This window comes from Bombyx mandarina, chromosome 16 (assembly GCF_030267445.1).
Source record: "Bombyx mandarina strain Sakado chromosome 16, ASM3026744v2".
Taxonomy (NCBI): Eukaryota; Metazoa; Arthropoda; class Insecta; order Lepidoptera; family Bombycidae; genus Bombyx; species Bombyx mandarina.
Window position 1 is genome coordinate 643869 of NC_143222.1, and position 11876 is coordinate 655744.

At 39.3% G+C, this 11876-nt stretch overlaps 1 protein-coding gene across 1 annotated transcript; it reads left to right on the plus strand.

Annotated features, from left to right (window-relative positions):
* The first annotated feature begins 4791 nt into the window (after nucleotides 1-4791).
* On the plus strand, nucleotides 4792-6266 carry LOC114246324 (uncharacterized). The gene is made up of 2 exons (XM_089733798.1): nucleotides 4792-4905; nucleotides 5642-6266. The coding sequence occupies exons 1-2, from the start codon at nucleotides 4792-4794 to the stop codon at nucleotides 6134-6136; spliced, it is 609 nt and encodes a 202-aa protein (XP_089589924.1). The 3' UTR covers nucleotides 6137-6266.
* The last annotated feature ends 5610 nt before the right edge of the window (nucleotides 6267-11876 follow it).

An 11876-nucleotide genomic window follows, 5' to 3' on the forward strand; every position in this document is an offset into this window, starting at 1 on the left:
AAACAGGAACATGAGTCTAACTCTCAATTGTATAGTATATCGGCTGTCCAACGCTTCAAAAGCAGAGGCGGCATTACTAAGAGTGACATTACCTATCCGTGTGGACTCACCATTCCTACCAGCAGTTGCCCTCCTTTAACTTTGGACTGGTAGTTTTCTTGCATGATAAATAGATCAGCGCTACGGCGTGAAAGTTGCCATTCTTCTGCAGCCCGAGGTCATAGTCTCAACTGACGTCGAATGTGGAGTATTTCCCTTTGACGCGAGTTTACTTTGTGTCGTGAACGATGTAGACAATACTGCGCTTAGATACACAACGCCACAAGTAATGTAGAATAGGAATCACAACGCATCAAATAAAACTTCCACGGTTTCAAAATCTTTTGTTATAATAATAATTAAAAAATATTTAACACTTTTATTACGCCTTGCTCATTTTTTAACCGTCTTCCTCGTCTTCCTTTTCTCTGTCATCCTGTCTGTCATTCACTTTTCCCTTTCCGTTTTCTCTCATTCACGTCTTAACGTTCTGTTTCACACTCTTTTCATACGTTCCTACAGTATGATTGCTAGCTATGTTTGCGAGCACCGCGTAATTGGGCATTTCGCGGGTTTGATCTAATTACGCGATGACATTCCTTTATCACTAGAGTCGCTTGTATACATTGATGACTATAAAAAATTAGTTTGGTGCACATAACACCAAGTGGGCCGTAAGATCGTCCATATAGGCAATAAAAAAACGTCTATCAGCCACTTCAAATAGTTGCTGTAGCTGTTGGTCAAGGTATATTCTTTCTTTACATTCCTAACTCTGTATTTATTCTGTTTTAGATATGGTTAGTGATTATCGGCGTAACCTTTGTTTACTCTGCTCCATTGACTTCGGGACTCCTTCCTAATGTGCTGACCAGCCCATCGGATACAGTGGATCACAACCGCTCAATGTACTGAATAATCCTTTGGGAATCCTCGGAGACAAACCTGTCAGTGGAGCTCTAAATACTTTAGGTCTTAGGACTGCCCGATCTGTAAATCATGCCGGGCTGGTACCTGACCTAAACAGCTTCAATGGTGCACTGGAGGAATTGGGCCTTAACAATGCGGCTTCATCGCAGCATCACGCACATATACTTCCGAATTCTTTGAATCCGTCTGGATAGGCAGCACCTGCCGACCTCAAATTGAGAAGTTCCATGAAGAAGTACACTGAAGAAATTCGGACTTTCGCGCACATCATAAGTTTCCCTGAATACTATGCAATTCATTGAATAAATACAGATTACAGAAATTATTGTTGTAATTATTTGGTACAAAGTGTTGTATGTACATTAACTTTACATTTAATGTTAATTATGTTATTAGTTTTTAGTCTTAATTTTGATACTAAAGTAGGTTTTTTATAGGTATATTCTTTATTAATGACGAGTCGACCATAGGAAATAACACACAGCTAGAGGGCGAGTAGTACACAGGCGAGTAGCGCGCCGCCTGATACGCTGATAGTAATCTCAGTACGTCAGACGTGTTTTGAGTCGCCAAAAATCGGACACAAAACTCATCCGGATGCAAAGGAGAAACGCATAAAAGACACTGAAAAAAAATCAAAGGCATCAAACACTAATATATAAATCTACAGTGGTTTTTACGGATGTTCCGTTATAACTACTGAACCATGCGTCCGATTGACTTGAAACTTGGTATCCATGTAGAAATTAAACGTACTTAATGGATAGGCTAATATTTATATGAGTGTTGGACTCCCTAATAATAATGACAATAAATAATAATGTTAATTTTAAATATCCAGCGGGCAGCGGGCGAGTACGGCTACTAAATTTATAAAAAGATAATATATTTCGCCCACAATCGCTTCCGGGAGGCCGACCGACTTGCACCACTTACTCATGCTTTGTAGATTAAAAATAAAATAAATGTAATATTGTTAAGACGGATGAACGTGCTGACGACCCGTCTGGTTTTAAGTGGTTAGCAGAACCCGTAGACAGCACAACGTGAATTAAACCACCCACCTTGAAACTTGAGATCTATATCTTAACTAGCTTTTGCCCACGACTTCGTCCGCGTGGAATAGTTCACAAATAAATATGCAAAATTAAATGTATATTTTTCAATATTTCTAAGAGATTTTCTTAATATTTGTTTCCGTAAGAACCTTGTACAGAGTATTAGAAAACTACAAAAAAAAAAATAAGCCAAATCGGTCAAGCCGTTTTCATGTTATGTCGTGACAACAGAAAACGGGCTTCATTTTTATATATATAGATTATGTACATTTAAATATTGATTACCCATATTATATTGCAAGCACGACAACTTCGAAAAGCAAATAGTAGAAGGTCATGTCGACAGGAAAAGAGAACGCGCAACTTCGCGTACAATATACAAATAAAACCGCACACAGAGACCACCGTATCCTATCTGCTAACTCCAATAAGAGCATATCTCTCTCTCTCTTCGATTGTTCCCTCACTGCTCAGGATCGTGACTCCGTTTGATTCCGTCAACCAGCTGTCTACATCGATCCCGTTTGGTAGCCTGGTGGAGTGCATCGCTGACCGGTACCCCCAGTTCTTCCGCTATTAGATCCGACCATCGTTTGGGACCTCTACCCCTAGGCCTTTTTCTCTCTACTTTACCGGTCACCACAAGGCATTCCAAATTGTTGGTATCCTTGCGTGCAACATGACCAAAATACCGCAATATTCTTTGTAGACAGGTTGTGGATAGACGTTGTTTTTTCTATTTTTAATAGGAGCACATAGGCTACCATACAAATACACTGAAGGAGCACCGCGAACTTAATCCTGGAAAAACTGCAAAGAAATACGTGATCTACCGTACGATCAATCTTCTCCCAGCATAAACAAATTATAGGAATGTCTGACAAATAAACACCTCTGGAACTGTGCTACCTCGAAAGGCATCCTGATCGACGAACAGTTTTGTTTCTTCGCCAAGCCTTCATACATCCAACAAGTAAATCGCCTCATGGAGCACACCTTACTAGGAACTAAATAGAAGTAAGCCCGTCCCCACGGGAGTCCTCTTCTTCAACATCGTGAAGGCATTCAACAAAGCCTGTCACAACATGATTTGCAAGCGAAGTAGCTTGTCCCTTCGTAACAAGGTGACACTCCACAAAAATTGTATACATTCGCGACAGCCTAAATTTAGAACCAATACGTAAATATCTTAAGGAAGTGTCAGAACGCTACTTTGAAAAAGCAGTGGGCTGTCACGATAACCTTCCTATCGTGGCCGCCGTGGTCAACATTAGCAATAAAACAATATTAGTCCATTGGCGTCAAATTGACATGGCAAACTTGTTAAGTTAGTACCGCACGAATTGAATAATCGCCAACGCGACGAACATATTCAGAAGTCATCATCGGGGCGGCGCTGCGGGTTTGGCTGCAGTGTTAACCATTGGAACTGCCTTACTCTGCTCGGGTTCTGACCCCGAGGGAAATTGGACGTCGGGTGAGAGAATTCAAGGGATAAGGCCCTAAAAACCTCCTTGGGCTCGCGGTTCAAAACATCTACGGACCGTCCAAACCCCAAATACGACGGGCACGCGTTAAACCTCAGGTTTGGCCCAAGCTTAAAAAAAATATATAACTATTTTGCATTGCTTAACAGACACAGAAACGAAGGTATTTTCGATGGCATTTTCACTTGTGATTAAAAATGGATTCTTTTTGATAATCATAAATGGTCATCACGTTGCTTACACCCTGGTTCAGCAACTTGGCAACTGCCCAAACGAAAACTTACTAATCTTACTAATGTGTACTTAAATCCTAAATTAGGGCCCAATGACAGTGTGTGAGTTGTTCCAAATTATTATTATCATTATTATTATTAATATCACAAAATTTCCTAGCAGCCCTGGTTAATCGCTCGTTCCCGCTGCCCCTACACGACTGTGTCCAACTTCGTACGGCACAATAATCAACCTCTAAGCTACAAGAGCTAGGGTTGGAAGTTTTAACCCATGCACCATACTCACCAAACCCTGCGCTGAAACACTTCTGCTTTTTGCAAAATTTGGATAACTTTTTGCCAGGGAAAGCGTTCAATACCCGAGGGTCGGTATAAAATACCTTTGTAAAGTTTTTTATTTATTTAGTAGTCAGTCAATTAGTCATCGCCCACTGAGTTTCCCTCCGGATCTTCTCAGTGTGTCGCGTTTCCGATCCGGTGGTAAATTCTGCGAAACACTGCTCTTGCTAGGGCTATTGCTGGCAATGTCATCAGGTTTGAACCATGTTAGTTCATCTACTACTTAATTCTGTGAATCTAGTATAAGCCCTCGAGGCTACTATAATAGGTAGGAAAAAAACATAGTAATAAGTATTTTTTGCTCGTTTCAATTTTTTATACAATGAACTTCATTGGTTCGTCAATATAAAGTCCGCCGCCCTGCTTGTTCCTGCTGCGATACTACCATGCACCTCGGTTTGTGATGCATTGTTGTTATTAGGCAAAACCACACAGGATGGTTCCTACCCGCGCTGCTCACGATTCACTATCAGTCCCTACGACATTTAAGCTCTGTCTGTGTGTCCAAGATACAGACATCTCATGGATAGCACTTCAAAATTAAATTATCTTACAGAAGCTTTAGGGCTTACTACTAAAGCTGAACTGATTTTGAAATCTACATTCATTCACATTCAGAATCCAGAATAATTTAACTTTAAATAACTCCTGATAATTTTTATTTTATTTGGAAGATGGCATCCACTAATTGCTGTATTATAATTAATGACATTCGCAATTAAGATACATTTCTGTGGTTTTCCACTCGTTATATTACCTTTGACACACACAGCCAGTGAGTCAATTAGTCCCTTGGACATCATGGCGCTCACACAGCAGGTGCGTTACTTTTATTTAATTTATTTAAGCTGAAGAATGTGTGCGGCTGACTAGTTTCTGGTATAAAAAATATAGAACTATATAAGCACCCTGTATTCGAAGGGTCCGCAAACGAAGGCAGGTGGTAATAACATGGCACTGAAAAGGTTTTTCGTAAAAACTGTTACCGATGTTCTTTGCGTTGTAACTGCGCAGTTAAATATTCGGTTTGAAGACAAAAGTTTGGTACAAAGCGGAGCTATATCTTTGTTCCTAGTGAATCTGTTCAGGGCAGTCAGTGCTCTTTGAAACAGATCAATCATGTTTATCGGACATTATGAGTCAAGACCTTTCAAGCAGATACGCCGCAAGACGTAATGAAACCCTTCAAGTTAAGTCCATGAATAACAAAATACTAAAATCTTACATTCCTTGCTTTTCTTTTGGTATTTTATAGTATAGTCGGGTGAAAGAGATAATGGTCCACCAAGTTTTAAGTGGCCGGAACTCATAGAGCATAGAACAGCAATAACTCTCAATTCTATAGTATATCAGCCGTTCAACGCTTCAAAGGCAGAAGCGGCATTACTAAGAGTGATATTACCTACCCGTGTGGGCTTACTATTCCTACTAACAGTTGTTCTATCTTATTAGATGTCCTTCCTTCATCGTGAGAGTCGCTTGTATAAACTAATGACTATAAAAAACAATAGCTTGGTATCTTCTTTCTTTACATTCTGTATGCTTTCTGTTTCAGATATTGTTGGTGATTATCGGGGTAGCCTTTGTTTACTCTGCTCCATTAACTCCGGGGCTTCTTTCCAATGTCCTGAGCAGCCCATTGCCCGTATTGAATAACAAACCGCTGGATATACTGAATAAACCTTTGGGAATCATCGGAGACAAACCTGTCAGTGGAGCTCTAAGTACCTTAGGTCTTAGGACTGGCCAGTCTGCAGATCATGCCGGGCTGATACCTGGTCTAACTAGCGCCAGTGGTTCACTAGACGACCTGGGACTGAATGATCTCTCGGAAGCTTTGGGACTTAACAGCGGGATCTCATCGCTGCAAGACCCACATCTTCTCTCGAAGCCTTTAAATGCATTGGGCGTATTAAACTCTAAAGGTCAGAAAGTACCAGACGCAACAGGATTGGAACCAAAACCGGGACCTGTTAGTGGAAGCTCCGATGAAAAACCTGCTCTAGGGTTGATTGATCATTCAGATGAATATCATACAGCAGAGCGGTAAGGAAATATACAGCGCCTCTCGACCTTAAATTGAAAAGAAGAATGCGGTAGCCCTGTAGATTTTTTTCACTTCTATATTTCACATTACGAATTTCTCCGTATGCTATGTAAGTCTTTGAATAAATACAGATTGAAGAAATTATTGTTGTAGTTATTTGGTAGAAAATGTTATACATGTTAACTTTACATTGTAATTAACTTTACCCCTCGGAAAATACAATACAGTTTAAAACATAATCTTGAACACCGAACGTAAAATACATTCCAGATATTACTGGCACGTCGAAAGCTGACATTAGCATCGTACAAGTCATGAGTGCCTTTGGGAAATCAACTCGCGCACATGACTCCTCCCGTAGGATATGGTTTCCTGACCAGCGATACAGTGTCGTCTGTTACGATTTATATATTCCGGAATTATATTAAATACTGGTGGTCTATAGTACTTTAACTACAGTATCTATAGGTATATTAATACGTGAAGCGGAAACTTTGTATCCCTTTGTACGAAAATTGCGCGGACGGAGGAGTATGAAATTTTCCACACTTATAGAAAATATAGAGAAGAAGTGCACAATGCTAATTTTTTTTTAAATAATGCATAAAAGATACATTAAATCCATAAAGAAAACATTACACACACTACATATCATGTATTTGACGCACATGCGTGTGTGCGTCAATAGTGTGTATACTATTTATTGTCAAACTTTTGTTCTTGACGTCTGTTGTCAAATTGAGAATTGATTAAATATTGTTTGTCTTTGGTAATATAAGTTTATTAAATTTGTGATTATAGAAGTATATAATACAATCGTAATAGTGTACAAACTTACAATTCCAATTAATTATAATCAAATTTCGACTACTGCGGGGCCACTGTGATGTATACATTGAATTGTTTGAGATGATCTCATCATCCCATTTTTACCATCGCACCGCCCGTCACCGGAGTAGAGTTCGTCCATATTACCTAGAACCACTGCGCTCATCCACAGTGCGCTTCCAAAGATCTTTTTTGACACGTACCATCCGGCTTTGGAGTGAGCTCCTCTCTACGGGGTTTTTCCCAAGCGCTATGACATTTCCTTCTTCAAACGAGCCTTGTGGAGAATTCTTAACAGTAGGCAGCAGCTTGGCTCCATCCCTGGCATTGCTGAGGTTCATTGACGACGGTAACCACTTAACACCACTACTTTATTAAAAATTCAGATCAAACCAAGGTCTTAACAATATTATATTATTACGTCGGTAAGAGCAACGTCATCTGTCGTCAAATAGGAGAAACGAATATCAAAAGAACTAGTAAAGTCGAGAATGCTTGAGAAGTGCAACGCCATCTATTATCAAATAGCAACAGAAAACACATATCGAAACTGCTCGACTTGTCAGGAATGTTCTCGATATTTTTGGGGATATCGAATGGACTATATAAGCGTTGCAGAGATAATACGAAGGTAGTTAGTAATCGGATCTACTCGAAGCGAAACAGCGAACGGATCACCTGAAGCGAAGCGGAAGAAGCGAATTACGATTGAAAAGTGTTCTGTGAGTGTTCTAAATTATTTCTAATTTATTTATCCTGAACCCCAGCGCGTAACAATATTAATCAGACTATACTTCAATTAATTTATATGGTGCCTTACAATTTAAATTGCTTTATCCATTATAACACAATTAATTTACAATAACTGCGTCATTGCTATAAGCTATTGAGAACTCGAAACTAATCTATACTAATATTATAAAGAGGAAAGATTTGTTTGTTTGTTTGTTTCGAATAGGCTCCGAAACTACTGGACCGATTTGAAAAATTCTATTTCCATTAGAAGCCGACATTGTCCCTGATGAACATAGGCTACTTTTTTTAATTTTTTTTTAATTTTTTTGTTTTGGTTTTATGTGTTTTAATGTTTCCGAAGCGAAGCGAGGGCGGGTCGCTAGTAATAGTAATATACCTCAACATAGCCTGAAAACAATACTCATTTGCTTATCTAAATATAAGACTTCCAATCGGCTTAAAAAACTCATATTGGGAAACCATAAACATTTGTAATTTAAAAAGAAAAAAAACATCCTTTGGTAATAGTAGTAGTAAATCATTTAAATTATCTTTTTTGAAGCTGTTTTTTTTTTTTTTTATTGCTTAGATGGGTGGACGAGCTCACAGCCCACCTGGTCTTAAGTGGTTACTGGAGCCCATAGACATCCACAACGTAAATGCGCCACCCACCTTGAGATACAAGTTCTAAGGTCTCAGTATAGTTACAACGGCTACCCGACCCTTCAAACCGAAACGCATTACTGCTTCACGGTAGAAATAAGCAGGGCGGTGGTACCCACCCGCGCGGACTCACAAGAGGTCCTACCACCAGTAATTACGCAAATTATAATTTTTGCGGGTTTCATTTTTATTACACGATGTTATTCCTTCACCGTGGAAGTCAATCGTGAACATTTGTTGAGTACGTATTTCATTATAAAAATTGGTACCCGCCTGAGATTCGAACATCGGTGCATCGCTCAACACGAATGCATCGGACGTCTTATCCGTTAGGCCACGACGACTTCGAGCCTAACAATTTTAGGACAATTAATTATATAACTAGTCAGGTCATAAGTATTGTCACACAGTAAAAACTTTTCTTTTAGAATGCTGGCCACAAAAAAGTTTATTGAATTCGAATTTCGAATTGTTCATGAAAATAAAAATGTATACTTTTAGAATTTTACTCATTTTTAAATATGGAGTGGACGCTTAAAGAAGACCGTGTTGCAGTTATTGCGCTGCATCGTTGCGGTTACGCGCCAATTCCAATTTTTAACATACTGAAAAATTTTAATATAACCAAAAGATTCGTTTATCGTACCATCAAACGATACAATGAAGACTCTAGTGTAGATGACAGGTCAAGAAGTGGTCGCCCTCGGTCTGTTAGGATTTCAGCAGTGATAAAAGCTGTGAAGGCGCGAATTCAAAGAAATCCCAAACGTAAGCAGAAACTGTTGGCCCTTCAGATGGGGTTAAGCAGAAACACGGTGAAAAGGGTGTTAAATGAAGACTTAGGGCTTCGGGCATATCGAAGAAAAACAGGACATCGTTTGAATGCTCGTCTAATGGACCTGAGACTGAAGAGATGCCGCGCTTTGTTGAAGCGGTACGCGGGAAAAAAATATCGGGAAATTCTTTTTTCGGATGAAAAATTTTTTACCGTAGAAGAGAGCTACAACAAACAAAATGATAAGGTGTACGCACACAGTAGTGACGAAGCAAGCAACCGTATTCCGTGTGTCCAACGAGATCATTTTCCATCCTCGCTCATGGTATGGTTGGGAGTTTCTTATTGGGGCTTAACAGAGGTACATTTTTGTGAGAAAGGTGTAAAAACGAATGCAGTTGTGTATCAAAATACAGTCCTGACGAACCTTGTGGAACCTGTTTCTCATACCATGTTCAATAACAGGCACTGGGTATTCCAACAAGATTCGGCGCCAGCTCATAGAGCAAAGAGCACACAAGACTGGCTGGCGGCGCGTGAAATCGACTTCATCCGGCACGAAGACTGGCCCTCCTCCAGTCCAGATTTGAATCCGTTAGATTACAAGATATGGCAACACTTGGAGGAAAAGGCGTGCTCAAAGCCTCATCCCAATTTGGAGTAACTCAAGACATCCTTGATTAAGGCAGCCGCCGATATTGACATGGACCTCGTTCGTGCTGCGATAGAGACTGGCCGCGCAGATTGAAGGCCTGTATTCAAAATCACGGAGGTCATTTTGAATAAACTTTAGTGTCATAAGAATCTATGTTTTGTTAAGTTCATTTTGGTATATGAATGGTTACATAATGAATAAACTTGTTTCAATTATTTTACATTAAACATGTGACAGAATTTATGACCTGACTAGGTACATACATACATATTTATTTATTTATTTATTATTATTTATTTATTTACTTAATGTGAAAATAACCAAACTACATTATACAATATACCAATCTACATATCTGTACATCGTTTCTTGTGTGTGCGAACTTTCAAGATAATCGATTGTTTTGAACGACCAGTTCTCAAGTCTTGAAGTTGTTGATAGATTGCGTTACATATATAGACCCAAATCAAGAGAATAATAGTGTGTATTTTTTTTTTATTGCTTAGATGAGTGGGCGAGCTCACAGCCCACCTGGTGTTAAGTGGTTACTGGAGCCCATAGACATCTACAACGTAAATGCGCCACCCACCTTGAGATATAAGTTCTAAGGTCTCAATTATAGTTACAACGGCTGCCCCACCCTTCAAACCAAAACGCATTACTGCTTCACGGCAGAAATAGGCAGGGTGTTGGTATATTCAAAAAAGCATGGAAAACTTGGACACTTGATCTAATACTTCAAGATAATCGTATTATCTTAATAATCGTATTATCGTCAAAACTTAAATAAATATTTGCATTGCTATTTCGTTAATGGAAAAAAAATATCGTACCTTTTTTTATTGCCTTTGTAGGCAGACGAGCATACGGCCCACCTGATGGTAAGTGGTCACCGTCACTCATGGACGTCGGCAATGCTAGGGGCAAAGCCAAGCCGCTGCCTACCATTAAATACTACTTAATTTTGTACCTTTACGTATGGGCAGAATTCATCACCAAGTCACTCATTGTCTCACTATGAAACTACCATCATCCAAGTCAAAAATCATGAATACGAGTCAGGAATAAGTAGGATGGTTGTACCCACCCGGCGGACTTATAATTACTGTTAGTTAATTTAAACCAAAATCAGGGGCTACAGGATAAAGCTACTCATTACAAGTCAAGAGACAGCCAATGGCTATAGGACACCAGATAGACTAACTGGGTTTGATCCTTTAAAATCATTCACTACAATTAAAGCGCTCCCTTTTTTCCTCAGAATAAATTTATCGTATTTTTGAAGTGAAACTTCTTAAGGCACGTTGAGAGCAAAATTTAGTTCACGACAGATTCGTTACCGCTAGAGAGAAAAATACAATTTAGGAGGTGCGAGAGTGAGAAAATAGACAGAGCGTCTCGCGAACCACTCGACCGTGGAGAGAGGGAAAGGACAAAGCGAACTAGATCTTTTCTCTTATACACAGCATTACCTATTACAAGAGAAATTTGATTTAAGGATGAAAAATTAAGAAAACCACAATACTATACACCGCAAAAGAAGTTTCACTTCTTTCACGTGCACCAAGCTTCATAAGCACCACTTTTTTGTAACAGGCGCGTTTTTATTTGTCGTGTCCTTTATTTAGCATATTTTTTGAAAGTCTAAACTTTACTCTGGTCAATATCGGATGTTTAGGAACATCACTAATTATGTTGAAAAATCCCCTACTAGCTCAGCTGCTTTAGCAACCTTGTATTGTGCTGACACCAAAAGTGTGGTCCACACTCCGGTCTGTCTACAAAGCCAAATAAATAAATCCACTGTTCAATTTGCTTTTGCCGCGCCCCCAAAATTTAATCTATCTATCCAGTCTGCTATAACTGATCCATCAGTACGCAGTGTCTCCATCTCGTGTCCAAAAGAGCAGCGTCTATGAATTCCACTAACGCAAGGTTGGGTCATCATCTATCTGATGCAGTAAAAGAACCTTGCTATGTAATTAGCAGATACATTAATCTCACACTAAATACTAACACAATTACAGGCAGCGAATGTATGCTTTGGTAAAACACAGTTCATTGCATGCATATATACCTATACTTCA

Excerpts from the sequence above, each read along its gene's own strand:
- LOC114246324 (XM_089733798.1), top strand. The coding sequence starts at position 4,792 with ATGACATTCGCAATTAAGATACATTTCTGTGGTTTTCCACTCGTTATA. Across the intron at positions 4,906-5,641 it reads TCATGGCGCTCACACAGCAG|ATATTGTTGGTGATTATCGG; the intron begins GTGCGTTACTTT and ends TTTCTGTTTCAG.